General features: G+C 39.3%; 1 protein-coding gene across 1 annotated transcript in view; it reads right to left on the bottom strand.

The window, feature by feature from the left end:
• Positions 1–17,495, bottom strand: part of cubn (cubilin (intrinsic factor-cobalamin receptor)) — a 219,538-nt gene that overhangs the window by 158,296 nt on the left and 43,747 nt on the right. The window contains exons 17-20 of the mRNA XM_072378302.1: positions 16,150–16,340; positions 4,556–4,712; positions 3,303–3,478; positions 715–880 (exon numbers count right to left, since the gene is read on the bottom strand). Of these exons, the coding sequence (XP_072234403.1) occupies positions 715–880; positions 3,303–3,478; positions 4,556–4,712; positions 16,150–16,340 (690 nt within the window). The remainder of the gene's footprint in view (positions 1–714; positions 881–3,302; positions 3,479–4,555; positions 4,713–16,149; positions 16,341–17,495) is intronic.

The raw sequence follows: 17,495 nt of genomic DNA on the forward strand, positions 1-17,495 counted from the left end.
GAATCATACATGACATTATTTAGAGACCATGGCATGTATGAGGAAGTGTAGCATTAAACACAAATTTCAGGACTCGAAACTTTCAAGCAGAACCACGACAGGAAACTCATTTGTAAGACAAAAAGAACGAGTAAAATGCTAAAGTTTTAACTCTTATTTCTTCTTCAAAAACAGATGAAAGAGGATGGTAACTACCCTTCACCACACATTGCTGAATATAGAATCCAAGACATATATGTACCCATATTAGTCACGTGTCAATCTGCTCAAACAGATTCAACAACAATCTTAATCTACAATTTGTTGTTAGTAGTCTCATATGTCCCGTGTAACTCATGATAAATTCAACTGGAAACACACATTTCCAGGGCACTACTTACAATCAGTCTTGACCACAATCACTTGCAAATATTCATGTTTCTATTCTTTATTCTGCTATAACATCTAAAGATGTTCTTACTGTACGAGAAATAAAGAAAGATATTTTCACCTTTGACAAAATAATTTGGGATATGTGTGAAAGAGAATAACAGCTAAAATTAAATTCAGAGAAACAAACTTTTGATAACAAAGCAATTTAAAAAAAATACAGGATTTATTACACTTCCTTCTAAGTAAATTCACCTATGCAGACAGAGATTGTATATTGTCAAACCAAGAATTACAGTTAATATGACAATCTCATAGATGAATAAATATGGATACTTCTCTCACCTTCCAAGGCAGAGCCATAGACTGCTTCAAACCCATGGTTGCTGACAGAAGAGTCTGTCCTGAATTTGATGTACATAGATCTCTGCGTAGACTGAAGCCTGGAGGGAGTTTGATCACCACAAAATGTCCCCAGCAGAGGAGAGCTAGACGTGGACCCATCCCTGACCTAGAAGAGGGAATAAACATTCACCAGCCATACTGATCAGCGATTTCTGTCTCTTTCAATACATTGCATCAAGTATAATTTATACTACATACATAAATTAATCTATCTTTTTGATCATATAATGCAAAAGTACTAATTATAACACTAAATGGACTGGTCAGGGTAACCACTTCACCACTGAGCACCCTAGCCTCATGCAAGGAAAAAAGAAAAGACAGTTAATGCTAAATATGAATAAACTTGGACAGAGCTCTCAAGATGTAGGTTCACTAATGCAATTGAAAATACTTCTGTTATGATTTGTGTCACTGTCAAGTATATGTAAACAAACATATAACTAAATAAAACAATACACTGTTTACTAAACATGTGTCTGTTTACACAAAATACATAAACAGGTGTCCTGTACTATGAAACAAGATTAATGGTTTATCATGGCAAGGTTCAACTCTGGATTTTCAGTATCTCAAAGCTAGTTTACTTTGAAACAAGGTGTATCACCATGGCAATTTATACTTGAAACCTAATCTGCCTTGGAGAAGGTTGGATAAAAAATAAGCATGTCTATATTCATATCCATATTCAGCTTATAACATTTTTTCAAAGTAATTGAAATTACTACGAATCTAGAAACCTTTTAGTTTAGCATCTTAGAACGTGGATGACAGAGAATGAACAGACATTCACAGTAAGACCACTGATTGGTTTGTATTGATTTTATGTTTGTTCTTTCTTTGGTTCAAAGAGCATTCAAAACAGCCAGTGTTGCATCTGACAGAATATCACTTAAACTTTCCTGCATGCTGAAATGATATACAACTCCAATGCAATCATGTATTGAAATACACAATCTTAAATGGTTCGATCTACTGGTTTTTAAATTATGTGACATTGTGACACTGAAACTGATCAGCTAATTATTCTCCGTATTTCAGACAGTCAGCAATGTTTGCTCTTTTTGTCAGCTTTTGTTCCTGCTTTGCCTGTGGAAGGTGTATTGCTTTTCAGCCTGCTTGAAATAAGGATTTTGATTGGTCTTCTGTTGCCAACTCCAACTATTTTACACAAGCTTGAACACATCCAGAGCTGTAAAGCCTGGGTTGACGTACTGAGTTGATAACAAGCGTTTTATTACCACTAAGCAACTCCTCCATTGTAACAGATTGTTAAGCCAGATCACATAAAACTGATTTGGATGTGCTGAACCCGTTTCATAGCACAGGCCCCCAGTTAAATGGTAAATGGACTTGTACTTGTATAGCGCTTTTCTAGTCTAACTGATCACTCAGTTCTCTCCTTTTTTGTTTTAAATATGCTTGCATTCTTCATGACCAAGATAGTTGTATTTAAAGGATAATTCCAGGTTATTTTAGCCTTAAACAATATGAATCCATATGTCTATTATAGCCATCTGAGGTACAAGTCATTTGGCCTCCATCGTTGGATTTAGCTCTTATGGTCTCAGAATCACTCAGGGTATTTTCTAATGCATTCTTGTTCTTGAGTTTAATCTTTGAAAAATATGTGATGTGGCAAGCCTTGCTCTAATCTTCTGTTTGTATCAACAGAACAGCAAAGAACTGCTTTTATTTAATTTTGATTAATCATTACTGGCAACTGAGAGATGAGGAGAAGCACTCTGAAAATGTAAGTAAATCACAATCAAATTCTATAAATAATTAGATATAAGCTCATCATCTTTGGAACAGCGCCTATTAACAAAAGTGATATATGGAATTTAGAGTATGCTGTCATATTCAAATAGATTTGAAAAAAATAGATCAGTCAGATGGAAAATGGAGTGGAATTTGTCCCACTTTGAATTTTATTTAATTATAATAACATTTTTATTTTCGGGTAACAATAACTGCAGCTTTCTTAGGGAAAGACTGCTCGAAACTGTCTCATTTAAACCGTTGACGCATTATTCTGGTGTTCTCCTTATTTCTGAATAGTGTGACATCATCAACCAAAATTCAAAGAGCTTTCCAATGCCTGTAGAAAAAAGAGACTGTTGATGCATATGAGTTTGTGGTAACATTTAAAGACATCTGAGAACTATTTTGAAGAAAATTCATCTAGAAATGTTCAAGATTTTATCAACTGTCAAATTGTTCAGAAATTACTACCAATTTTGAAGCATGGTGATGGAAATTGTGATTTAAGGTAGCTTTGATATCTCAGGAGCTGATTGGTTGACTGGTAATTTACTGAACTCTAGATTACATCAAAAGAGTGCTTGAGAACAACGTCAGGCATCTGTTTGAATTTGAAGTTGACCTTCAAGCAGACCTTTCAGCAGGATAATTATCCTTAGCATACTAGCAAATCCACCAAGGAATGTCTAGAAAAAAGATATTTATTTCATATTTATTGTAGTATTAGTAGTTTGAGTGAGTGAACTGATTTAACATGAATTTACCTCAACAAAGTCAAAACGACAGGAGCCTCCCTCGATGTCAAAAGACAAGAAGTTAAGCGTAACCACATATCCCTCTTGCTGGTTAATGACCCACTCACAGACCTTGTTGTGGGGATAGGCATTTGGGTGGTAGGGAGAGTGTAACTGTCCAGTCCCAGATAAAGTACCTCCACAAGCTAGGAAGACAGATATACAATGGTTGGTCATGGCTTATGAAAAATAAAGAGGTTAGACTGAACTAAATCAAATCTTTCATTATATCTGTTATAAATGAATCAGTCGTAATGTAATAGTTGACATAATTGAGATCAAATATATAAAATGAATGAACAAAAGAATAAATAAATGACATTTTTTGTCAACATTTCAGTTTTAATTTTCACTCCACTCACACTAATCTTTCTATCTTAATTTCTTATCAGGCCAGCATGTCTTCTCACTCGCTAAACAATGCTCTTTACAAACTAGTTAATCCAGCTCTAACACCTCTAACTGATAACTAATGAAGATTTCTTACTCAAAAAATTTTTTTATGAACAAAGTTATACATTTTTATTATGAAAAATATCTGATCTGCCATTTCATAATCAAGTGAATTAACTATGACTGGACAACTTTAACTGGGCTTCCCTTTTCTGTTCAGCAAATAATATGCAAGCTACTCTGTAACCTGCCATCAATTAATTATGAAACAATAAATAATTTGACATAAACACTAAAACATGAGAGCAAAAACCATATTGGATATAGTTGATGAAGATTCTCAGTCATCCAGGTCATGGTAATCATAACAGTCTGAATAAGGGCATCTGGATGACATCTTGGATCTTGAAGACCATCTCTCATCTCGAAAGGTTTTTTCAATTCTTGATAGACTAGATGGTGGGGAGTATGAGCTTATATGCAGAGGGCCACATAAAAATTTAAGATTTGATCATTTTTCCTGACCTAAGCCCCTTAGCTTGTTACAGTAGTAACAGAATAAGAAATATTTGTCACGCTTGTCAATACATTTTTCAAGACATAAAAGGGAAATTTAATGAACTCCAAATTCCTGCAGTCAAAGTACACATCTGGCTTTGTTATTAAAAGGTACTGTAATTTACTCTAGCTCTTAATAGATATTTCTGGGAGAAATATGAAACAATTGTTGTTTTACAATTCAGTTTTCAATTATGTCTATATGGAAACAATATATATACATAAAATACGGACATAGACATGGTATCATATGTAAATGCCTGAAGTCTCACCAACACTGTAGACAGCCCTGAAACCAGCTTGGCTGACTGAACTGTCAGACCTGAAGCGAATCCACAGAAAGTTGGAAGATGAGAGTATAGGAGCCGGTAGGGAGCTTCCACAGTACTTCCCTATCAGTTGATCATCTTCTACACTTCCATCGCGGATCTGAAAGAAAAGTGGGTCAAACAAAAGGAGAGCTGGGAATATAAATTAACAAAGGCTCAGTTCAAGTCATGGTTCCTCAGACAACAGGAACAACTGAACTCCCGATCAGATTTGGGCCCTGGTGGTGCCTCTGGCTCTTCTCCACCTATTTGAATGATTAGACACTGATGGTTTTTTTCACAGATGATTTTTAAAGATGAATGTGCATTGGGTTCTCCAATTGTGGCCAATCTCTAAATGGAAGCGGTGAAAAGCAGGGCACTTAATTTGTACAAGGGAACAAAACAGATATTTTAGACATGTGAATTAGACCAAATTCAAAAGCCATGAACCAGAGGCCTTAACTGGGCATATAACCTCGTGGACAGCAACATGAAGTTCACGAAGGATGTAAAAAAAAAAAAAAAAAGAAGGGAAAAAAAGAAAGAAAGAATCTGCCACCCTCGGGCCAGTGGTTGCACAACTGAAATGTAGAGAGATTTTTGGCTGAAGCTTCAAGCCCTGAGTTATAAGAAAGTAATGGCTTGGAGATAACTCTAACTCACAGTGGTCGGTAAGTGGAACAGCATCAGGCTACACCTGTCACACTATCCATCAGCTGTTAGAAGCTGTCAGACTTGTTGGATCAGCTGGGCATTACTTTTGCAAAGATTTATAGAATGGTAAATGTGCTTTTTTTTCAGACTTTTCAGTAAATTTTGCCGCCTTGTAATTGGTATTTTTCAATAAGGACTGATGGAATTATCAGTCACAGCTGATGAGCTGCACTATACATTGAGCAGCCACCAGGTAAAACATTTAGAAAATAGTGGCAAAGTGAATAACTGGGATTCAAAATGTGAACCTTGATCACTTTGAATTTCTTTTAGGAATACAAAAATGGATATAAAGCTAGTCCCAGCTGCATATACACTATATTTCCAAAAGTATTCGCTCATCTGTCTTAACACGCATATGAACTTAAGTAACATACCATTCTTAATCCATAGGGTTTAATATGATGTCGGCACACCCTTTGCAACTATAACAGCTTCGACTCTTCTGGGCAAGCTTTCCACAAGGTTTAGGAGTGTGTTCATGGGAATTTTTGACCATTCTTCCAGAAGCGCATTTGTGAGGTCAGACACTGATGTTGGACAGAGGGCCTTGCTCGCAGTCTCTACTCTAATTCATCCCAAAGGTGTTCTATCGGGTTGAGGTCAGAACTCCACACTAAACTGGCTCATCCATATCTTTATGGACCTTGCTTTGTGCACTGGTGCGCAGTCATGTTGGACAGGAAGAGGCCATCCCCAAACTGTTTCCACAAAGTTGGGAGCATGAAATTGTCCAAAATCTCTTGGTATGCTGAAGCATTCAGAGTTCCTTTCACTGGAACTAAGGGGCCAAGGCCAGCTTGTGAAAAACAACCTCACACCATAATCCCCCCTCCACCAAACTTTACACTTGGCACAATGCAGTCAGACAAGTACTGTTCTCCTAGCAACTCGTGCATCAGATTGCCAGATGGTGAAGTGTGATTCGTCACTCCAGAGAACGCGTCTCCACTGCTCTAGAGTCCAGTGGCGGCATGCTTTACACCACTGCAGCTAACGCCTTGCATTGCACTTGGTGACGTATGGCTTGGATGCAGCTGCTCAGGCATGGCAATCCAATCCATGAACTTCTCTACGCACCGTTCTTGAGGTAACCTGAAGGCCACATGAAAGTTGGGGGGTCTGTAGTAATTAGAGTTGTCACAATATCAAAATTTTGGTTGTCACAATATCAACTTTTTGGTATCGTTACTGGTACCAACATGTATTTCGATACTTTTCCAAATAAAAAGAGAACACAGAAATGTCATTATTGACTTTATTTTAATGCAAAACCATACTATGCATCAGTAAATAAAATAATGTACCCCAAAGACAGGCTTTTCTAATGCACAGACAATACAAATTTAAAATAAAGAAAATATAACATAAAATTATATAAATAGGCTATTTAAACCAGACAAAATGGAAGCGAATTGCAATGCAGCTTTAATTTTTTTCCAGAGCTACTTTTGTGGAGAGTGAAGGGTGCAGCAAATATTTAGATCTCTCTGAGCTAACAACAACAGCAATAGTCTCTTCTAAATCATCAACTTGTATTTTATACCCAATCCTAACTAGACTGTTCAAGGAGGTTTTCCCCTTAATTGACACTTTCATATTGGATTTGAACAAATCTGTCTTTGTTGACAGGATATGTACCTCAGACTTTTAAGGTTGCTGTAAGTAAACCTTTACTTAAAAAACTACTCTTGATCCAGAAGTGTTGGCTAATTATCAGCCTATATCCATCTCCATTTTTTTGTCTAAAGTTCTTGAAAAAATAGTTGCAGCTCAACTTTGTGATCATGTACGTATAAATAATCTGTTTGAAGAGTTTCAGTCAGGATTCAGAGAGCATCATAGCACATAAACAGCACTGGTGAAAGTTACAAGTTGCATTTGATACAGTTGATCACAGCATTCTGTTACAGAGACTTGAACATGTTATTGGGATTAAAGCAACTGCATTAGGTTTAAGTCATATTTATCTGATAGATTTCAGTTTGTTCTTGTAAATGAACACACCAGAGTAAGTCATGGAGTTCCTCAGGGGTCTGTGCTTGGACCAATTATTTTTACTTTATAAATTCTTAATCCATCAGGTAACATTATTAGACATCATGGCATACATTTCCATTGCTATGCTGATGATACTCAGCTGTACTTATTTATGGAACCAGATGAAACCAATAGGTTGGTCAGACTACAAGTATGTCTTAAAGACATAAAGACCTGAATGACCCAAATTGTCTAGAGTTATATAGTTACTCTAGATCAGGGGTCCCCAACCTTTTTTGCACCACGGACCGGTTTTATGTAGCCATTATTTTCACGGACCGGCATGAAAAAAACAAACTGAAAATACAACTGAAAAATACAACTCGCCATATCGCTGAATCAGTGGGAGCCCTGGGCTTGTTTCTCTGCAACGAGCTGGTCCCATCTAGGGGTGATGGGAGACAATGACACTCGAAGTGTGTTCCTTATGTCCAGTCTGTTCCGTAACTTTGTCTTGGTTGCAGAAAAGCCCGCTTCACAAAGATAGGATGTTGGAAATGGTAGCAAGGTTTTCAGTGCTTTTGTGGCGATGTCAGGATATTCTGCCTTGATTTTCATCCAGAACATCGGCAGAGTGGTTGTCTCAAATGTACGTTTAAAGCCACCGTCATTTGCGATCTCCAGCAGCTGATCTTCTTGTTGCACGGACATGCTGGATTCGCCCGGTTTGTTTACAAATGGATCGCGGATCCATTCCCTCGCCGTTCGTGGGTCTTTTGTGGTCGGGAAGTAGCGCTCAAACTCTTGTAAAAGCAGAGACAGGTGGTCGCGCACCAGCTGGGAGAATGCTGGCTCAGGCGCAGTGTCCTCCAAAATCCCCGCTAATGATTGAAACATGTCAAATATCCCTCTCTCCACTCCCCGTCCCCATAATTCCAGTTTGGCTTTGAATGCAGCTACTTTATCTGCCAACTTGAACACAGTTGTCATTTTCCCCTGAAGTGACAGATTAAGTTCGTTGAGCAGGTTGAATATGTCGCACAGGTAAGCGAGTTTTGCGACCCAGTCCGCATCACTGAAATGAGCTACCAGTGGCGACTTTTTTTCTGAGAGAAATCTCTGCAGCGGCTCTCGTAACTCAAACACTCTGGCGAGTGATTTTCCTCTGGATAGCCATTTTATTTCTGTGTGTAAGAGAAGGCGCCTGTGCTCTGCATCCATTTCCTCACAAAGCTGCGCGAACAGACGGGAGTTGAGTGCGTGTGCTTTGATGTGGTTAATAACTTTAACAACATCATTAAATACACCATGAAGTTCAGGTGACATTTTGCGGCTAGCCAGCATTTCCCTGAGAATGACACAGTGCGTAAACTCACATTCAGGTGCAACCTCCTTAATCCGAGTGGTTAATGCAGACATCCGTCCAGTCATGGCAGCAGCTCCATCCGTGCACACGCCGACGCAAAAGGACCAGTTCAGTTTTCCCGATATGTAGTCATTCAGAGACTTGAATAGTTCTGCCGCTGTGGTGTTGGTTGGCAATAACAGTGCACAAAACATATCCTCATGCACATCCTCCTCATAAAGATATCGCACATAAACGAGTAATATTGCCTTGTTGTCAATATCAGTAGACTCATCAACCTGGATTGCATACCACGGTGACTTTTTAATCCTCTCCAACAGCTGCGTCTCAATGTCCTCTGTGATGTCCTCGATTCGCCTGGTGACGGTGGTAGCAGAAAGAGGCACCTGTGCCACCTTTTTAACAGCAGCCTCTCCTAAAAGTTCACGGCAAATATCCATGGCGGCGGGCAGGATCAGCTCTTCACCAATAGTAAAAGGTTTTTTAGCCTTAGCAATGCGGTACGCCACTAAGTATGATGCTCTCAGTGCACTTGCATTTACTGAAATGGTGGCCCTCAGTAATTGCTTCTGTCTTTCTTGCTCACGTTTTTTTCTTTAAAAAAAATCAAAAGGCTTGTTTTTTAATCCAGGGTGCTTGGTCTCCATGTGCCGAAGCAGTTTTGAAGGCTTCATCGCCTCGTTTGCTAGCTTGTCGCCACATATCACGCAAAGCGGGCTTGGCGAGTGAGAATCACCTGTGGCGATAAATCCAAATTTTAAGTAGGACTCCTGGTATTGTCTGTTAAATGAAGCTTTCTTTTTCTTCTTGGAGGTCGAAGGCTCCTCTTCTGTCTCCTCAGTTGGCCTTTTCTCCAAATATGTTTGTTTTTTACTCATTTTCGCTGGTTTGCGGGCTTAGTTTTGGAATGACGCATCACGTGACCGAGACATCTTTACGTGTCAAGAGACACATGCGGATGTTAAGCGGCACAAGAGAATCCGGTCGTTTTTTAAAATAAAATATCTTTCAGTCTCTAATAAGCAATATAACAGAAATTATATAAATTATTAATTTTTTCTGTGCGGCCCGGTAACAAATGACTTACGGCCCGGTACCGGTCCGTGGCCCGGTGGTTGGGGACCACTGCTCTAGATGGTATTTTCTTGGCTTCTAGTTCTACAGTGAGGGACCTTGGAGTTATTCTTTCACCTTTGTAATATTGCCAAAATCAGGAACATCCTGTCTCAGGGTGATGCAGAGAAACTAGTCCATGCATTTGTTACTTCAAGATTGGACTACTGTAATTCTTTATCATTCCCTGAAAAGCCTCCAGCTGACCCAAAATGCTGCAGCCAGAGTTCTAATGAGAACTAACAGGAGAGATGTTTATGTTTATGCATTTAGCAGATGCTAAATGCCTAATCATGTTTCTCCAGTTTTAGCTTCTCTTCATTGGCTCCCAGTTAAATTTAGAATAGAATAGAACATTCTTCTCCTCACATATAAAGCCCTTAATGACCAAGCTCTATCATATCTTAAAGATCTCATTTTAAGATATTTTCCGAACAGAACACTTTGCTCCCAAACTGCAGGTTTACTTGTGCTTCCTAGAGTTTCTAAAAGTAGAATGGGAGGTAGAGCCTTCAGTTATCAGGCCCCTTTTTATGTGGAATAAGCTGCCAGTAAATGTCCGGTTGTGTACAGTTTGTGTGAGTGCGTGTGTATTTCCCTCAACTTAATGTGTGAGTAGGAGTAATGTAAAAGGACATTTTGTTAAATTATGTATTATGAATGTGGATTGATGTTATGACGTAGTTTGTAAACTGTAAGTTTTATGAACTGTTTAAGCTGTTATAGTTTAGTTGTATGCAGGGAAATATCTTAGCATATCATGTTTTGCTTTTGTGTTTAATAAGTTGAGTGACGCCCACAGCTGTCTGAATGAGCTGCTTTAACAGATTTGTGCATATACCATATAGTGCCTTCATTATCCTGGATTTAAAATGGAAAATAAAGACAATGCAAAATAAAAAAATGCTGACGGATGATATCATTGAAGGATGTTTTCCATAGGTATGTATTTATACTGGAAAATATTTCATAGCAAGTGAAAAGAAGGACAAAGGGGCCCAAAGGGATTTAATATGGCAATTTGTTGTACGTTTGCATCGCAGGGGCGTAAATATGTTTTACTGTTTAATGATTTCTGTGCATTCTTTTTGTTCTCTTAGGTTTTTCCATTCGGGAGGGTGGGGGGTGTTGATTATAACATATAAGACTCAGCTGTAAATCGATTGGGTGATTAGCTTAAGTGATTGCCATAAATTTAAATTGACTGTGGTGGGTTATTGCTTGTCCTCCTCAGCAAGTGGTTTTTAATTGATTGGTTGATTGATTTACTAGTTTAGTAAAAAAAAACATGTTAGCCACATTGCTCAAAACCTGGGAAAAAAGTAATGGCTTATAGTCTGGAATTTATGGTACTATGAATATGTAATTAAAATGTGCAAAATATAAGAATATTGTATAAATATGATTAATAATATTAATATGGTTATATTAGCACAGGTGATATGTGATGAGTTAATGCTTGCAATCTCATGCCAGCATCATGGCTGCAGGGGACCCTTTACAGAATTCCTACTCGAGAGTTTATATTTCAGTTCAGACTATATTCATTTTAGATGTGAGAAAGTGATTCAAAAGCCAACTGATCCAAACATATTCTTATAGAATAAATAGGAAAAATTAGTCTGATGCAGAATATGGGAGGATGTGAATGGGTTGAATGAGATGTTATGTGAAAATGGTTTTGTACACGTTAAATTGAAAATTACATTAGAAATGATCTGGCTTGTTTAATATAGTGCACTTATGTTTAAAAAAAAAAAAACATAGGGCAGTACTGTTCTGAGTACAGTAAAGCACGGTGCTTTGAACTACACAACTATAGGCCTAATCAATGTCAAAGCAAAAACTGCCAAGGAAAACTTTTTGAAGCCCATTTCACAAGGCTAGCCTCAAAGATTTAGCAATTTGTACACAAAATCAATTGTTACATCACGTCATATTGTAAGCAACTGTCATGCAGTGGATAGGAGAGGAGCCAGATGCAGACAAAGGAGAGATGAGTGCAGCGGACAGATGTTCTGTGTTTTTTACTCCAAAAGCACAGAGAGACTGGAAACCTCTAAAAAGTTTATATACACATAGAGGGATGGAATGGGAAAACAGGCGAGGCACTCAGCATCTGAGGACTTGGTGTGAACAAGATGGGAAGTGAACTCAATAGAAATCACACAAGGGAAAACAAAAAAAAATTAAACGGGAAGTGAACAAGCTGAGGGGGCAAGAAGTAAACTGATGACCAAAATGAAAACCAAAACATGAGAAAATACAAAACACAAAATACATTAATCGTGACAGTAACTCTGATTGCACTCTGTTGGTACAACATGAAGTGTCCACGATTCTGCCAGAGAAGAGACTTAATTATGATCTTCAACAGTTTGTGGATGGCTCAGTATCACAAAACAGAATGAAGTAGAATTAAGAAGTAATTATAGTAATAATAACTAGGTGGATTATGCTTTTATTAAAATGATCTGCAGTTTCTCTCACTGGTGACAGGGTAGTACAGTTGCTAATTGTTTCTGAAAGTAGTCATTTTGCACTGCGTACCATCTGAAATAAGTCCCACTTAAAATTATTTGTCTTCCACTAACAAAGTTATTATTATTTATTATTTTTATTGTATACGTCTGTTGCTCACTGGCTTTTATTTTGAAAAAGTCCATCGTGAGCGAGCCTAGTATGTTGCTTACTGCTGCAGCGCTCACAGGAAACAGTCAGAAAAGAAAAGAATGGTGGATGAAGCAGGCTAAACAAACATGGAGAAGGTTACGGAACTTTTACATGGCCATTTTCATTTCAAAGTTCTTCCAGATGGCACAGTCGACAGAGCCAAAGTTATTTGTAAGCACTGCAACGTTAAATTGTCAACAGAGTACTTCGATCATATGACTGTAATTAAAGTGCGTTATATGCTACTTTTGAATTCATTATTGAATTTTGCATATAACAATGTTATACGTGATCACAGGAAATCATGCGATTAAATAATTTAATATTTGCCCATCCCTAACACATATATATATATATATAAAACGATTCTAAAATTGCGCCACTCTAGAAGCAGGCCTGCTGCTGGTATCAACACCTTGTATAGGGGCTGAACTCTTTCATACTCAGGAGTTGCCCAGGGGGAGAGGTGTAAGATGGGCATTGGGATACTAACAAGCCCCCAGCTGTTGGAGTTTTCTCCTATGAGTGAGATGTTCACTGTGCTGTGGATGCAAGTTGCAGAAGAGAAGGTTCTGGCTGTGGTTTGTACATATGCATGAAACAGTAGCTCAGATTCCCCGGCCTTCAAGGAGTCTCTGGTTGGTGTCCTGGAGGGGCTGACACCTGGAGAATCCATTGTTCTTCATTGGCACTTCAGTGTCCATGCGGGCAATGTCAGAGTAGCCTGGAGCTGTGTGAGTGGGAGCAATAGCCTCCTTGTTCTGAATCTGAGCAGTGTTTTGTTTATGGACAGTGTTTTGCTTGTCATGGATTGTACATTACAAACATCCTGTTTGACCTGTTAGGTGGTTCATAAGTGTACCTGGTATCAGGCCACATTAGACCAGAGGTTAATGGTCGACATTGTAGTATCATCAGACATGCAACCATATATCTTGGCTTTTGGGGTGAAGAGAGGTGCAGAGCTGTCAACTGATCACCATCTGACAGTGAATTGAATTGGTGGATTGGCGGAGAAGACTACCAGACAGTCCAAACTGGTAGTGAGGGTGAACTGGGAACAGGGAGGCCACCGTCGACGAGATCTACAAACTACCTCACAACGAGGTTAGGGACATGAAATCTGAAAAGTCCAATTCTTTCATTGTGGATGCGGTTTCCAGAAACTGTGGCCCGAAGATTGTCGATGCCTTTGGTGGAGATGACTGGAGGACCCAGTGGTTCTGGTTCTGGCAAACCATTCGACAACTCTGCATAAATGAAAGCAGGGCCCATCCTTAGCCTTAGTGGAGAACTACTGACCCAAACTTAGAATATTGTTGAGCAGTGAAAGGAACACTTTGGGGATCTCCTTAATCGGGCAGCATGTCCTCCATTGAGGGGGTAGAGTCTGAGTACTTGGGGGAGGACTTGCCTATCACCTTGGCAGAGGTGGGCGAGATAGTTACAAAACTTCCTGGCTGTAAAGTGCCTGGGATAGATGAGATATGCTCCATGATGCTTCTATGTCGCATGGAGGTCAGTATTCAGCTTCCTCGAGAAGGTTTACTTCTGAGAGTTGGAGAGTCGGTTCTGATTGAATGTGGAACCTCAGATAAAGGAGAAGTATGGTTTGTGCTCAGGTCATGTAACAGTGGACCAGATCTTCTGCAGCTCCTCTCCATCAAAAGGAGTCAGTTGAGGTAGTTCAGGCATCTGATTAGGATGCCTCGTGGTCACCTCCCTTTGAATGTTTCTTGAGCACGTCCAACTGGGTCGAAATCCCAGGGCACAGTCAGAATATGTTAGAGGGATTATATATCCCATGTGATCTGGGAACAACTTCGGGATCTGCCAGGAGGAGCTGGAGAGAGTTGCTGCAGAGAGTCTGTTTTTTCCTAATGCCTCTGCAACTCAACCTGGTGAATGGATGGATGGCCGATATTTCAGAGGAATTCTGTCAAACAACGACCTCTCCCTGTACCACAGTTGTAAGACTAAGTTGAGATAAGCTTGTTTAGTTGCCAGTATGAGGGTAAGAGTCTTTTGCATGCCGTATATAGTGAAATAGATAATATTTTATCAAATTTGAGCAAATAGACTAAAATAATAGAAGACAAAGGGGTAGGCTAGTGCTGCATTGGATAAAGTAAATTTTTTGTGTGTTCTTATGATATTGATGTTACAGAAATAAAGGAAAAAAGAAAATTCTAAAAAAAAAGCTGCATTTATGGTGAAACAACAGTAACGCTTTTCTGCCGAAGAAAATATTATGTGGAACAGGCCCTCAATTAGCTACCTGTGTTCAATTTCAAACTCACTTAGAAATAAGGTTGCAAATGTCATGCCAAAGTCTTATAAGTTTCCAAGCTTTCAAATGGTTCTCTGCTATCTTGTAAAACATAGAACTGTATACACAATGCAAATTGTGTTGCATATGTATTGATTTTACATGTACTTTAGTGCTTCAAAACTTTAAATCAGAATTAGCAAACTATATTACAGACTAATGTTACGTCTTTTTGTGAGTGTGTTGTTCATCTACTATATCCTAGTATCAAAATACATCATAGTATTAAATTTATTTTTAAAAACTTCACTCCCTCTCCCACCCCACCCATCAAGTGCTGCTACTTAGGATTGTCCTACATCTTGTTTCAAATATGAGATCACTGGTCTGAGAGACAGGGGTCTGAGATTAGTATGTGGTGGTATTGAACATTATTAAGTCCAGACAGAATTTTGCTATTCAGCAGAAATAAATTGATTATAGAATACGCACTATGGGTTTGTGTCGTTTTTTTAGTCATGTTTTAGGTTTCTGTCTAATCTTTAGTTTTGCCATGTTTTCCTCACTTTCATCAGTCTCTCTCTGGTCTGGTCATCAGTTCCACTCCGTTCACCTGTGTTCATTGTAATCAGCTGCACTCACTCATTATTTAGTCTCCCAGACTTCCAGAGGGGCTAGGTCTTGAGAGAGATTGGAGGTCGTTGGGGAATTGATGGACAAGTTCCCGGAGAGGCCTGTCCGGGCTGCCTGAATTCGTGGAGTTTTGGGAGAAAATGGTGCACCATGCAGCCATGGTGGAAATTTTTGGTCTGGAGCCTGCACAGGTAGCCGCCATGTACGTCTCTCCATTTGCCTCTCCAGCCTTCGTGTACCCTGCCACTCCAGCATCACAATCTCCAGCACCACAGTCTCCAGCGCTACAGCCTCCAGCCACTCCAGTCCCTGTTCCAGAGGGGGCTCCGCCGGGGTTGCCTCTTTCTGGTTCTGCTCCAGAGGGGACCCAGGGCGGCTCGCCTCCTCTTCACCAGACATCTGGCCATTGTTGTTGGACGTCAGACCGTTCGTCAGACCGTTCGTCAGACCGTTAGTCTCCTGGTTTGTTCTTGTTCATGGTCAGATTCTCACAGTCACTCATGCCAGGTCAAAATAATTCATGCTGAATCAGGTTATGTCCTTGTTACCATCATATTTCATGTCAGCTTTTGTCAGATTTTTGTTTTGAACAAAAGTAGCTCCAAATGCAGCAGAAATTAAAGTCCATGAAAAAATTTACATTAAAATTGAAAACTAGAGCGAGATGTTTGAGATTTTGTTGATTCAGAAGAAGAAAAAAAACTGAAAATACTAACATTTTATAGCCAAATAAAATCAAAAGTCATTGATAACACTGGTGCAAATAAGGAGATAACATTTTGTTTTTAAGTTACAAACAAGTCTTACCTCCACAAAGTCAAAAGCACAGCCACTGTGACTTTCCAGATTCATGTGAGTGAAATTGAGGGCCACCTTCTCACCGGATGGCAACCTGATCAAATAGATACACTGGCGATTGTGGGCATAGTTATTGGGCCAATTTGGGGAAATTATGATGCCCTCACTGTCAGTGAATGTACCACCACAACCTGGGTCACCTAAGACAAAAAACACAACATAGTTTTGTTGAACTTTGAAGAGTCGCACAAATCACCACAAGCAAGGTTATTATTTTGCAGTTGCTATTTTTTGTCATTAGCATTAGGAGAAAGTGAATAAAGAAAGAATGGGTTCTAAAATTAAAGACTATATTTTGCGCTGTTAATGTAAATTTTTTTTTTTGCTTGTTTTTATGAAGACTTAAACTTTCTGGATATGTCTGACCTTACAAGTGACAAAATAGAAGATTCTTTTAGTTTCAAATTGAACTAGACTGAAAAATACAGCTGCTACTTGGAACGTGAATGGGGGCAATCAATGCCTATCAATTATCTTCAAGACTCTGTTCTGCATCACTTGACACTGACAGAATTAGATCCAGATTTCAATCACTAAAAAAGTAAGTTAGCCTGACATAATAAAAACTACTTATCTAGATACAAACCATTTGGAAAATTGTTGATGCTTATAAAATGTACTTGGCAAGTAATTGGATGAAGCAGCTATCTTTCCAATTCAAACAGTAGTTGGTCTCAACCAGTAAGATGCAAGCAGATTGAGCAGCCACCTCTGTAGGACACAGTCACACTTGGAGCTTGTTTTCTCATTTTCAGTCTACTTGTGAATGGGTGAATGTGGCATGTAGTGTCAGAAACGCATTGAGTGGTCAGTTAGACTAGAAAAGTGCTATACAAGTACAGTCCATTTGTTCGTGTCTGGGCTGTCTTCTATATCACATCCTTCCAACGGTTGGCTTGGTTTGGTTCAACCAGGTCATCTCCGGTACAGTGTGGGGCTTGGCTTTATCTCATGATGTGTTCCATGGTTTGGAGTTCTCCACATGTACATGAGTCAGACGTTGTTTGCTTCTACTTCTTCATAGACACCTTGCACTGCTCTTCTCTGACGCGTGGGAGAGTCAGGATTTTACAGGTAGCCCAAGGTTGATCGTGGCCGGGAGCGAGGCATTCGTTGGGGGTGATGCCTCTCTCGCTCCATTGAGGGGTCTGGCTGCTAAGGCTGCTTCATTGCCTCTGCCATTCAGTGGTCCTGGCAGCAGGTGAGGTGGTCTTCAAGGCTTTGGTGGTGTCCAGGAAGCTTTTCCTGGAACAAAGCTGATTCTGGGTGTCAGAGTGCCAATGAAGTAGTTGCCA

This window comes from Leuresthes tenuis, unplaced genomic scaffold (genome assembly GCF_036924035.1).
Source record: "Leuresthes tenuis unplaced genomic scaffold, fLeuTen1.0.hap1 SCAF_24, whole genome shotgun sequence".
NCBI classification, from domain to species: Eukaryota; Metazoa; Chordata; class Actinopteri; order Atheriniformes; family Atherinopsidae; genus Leuresthes; species Leuresthes tenuis.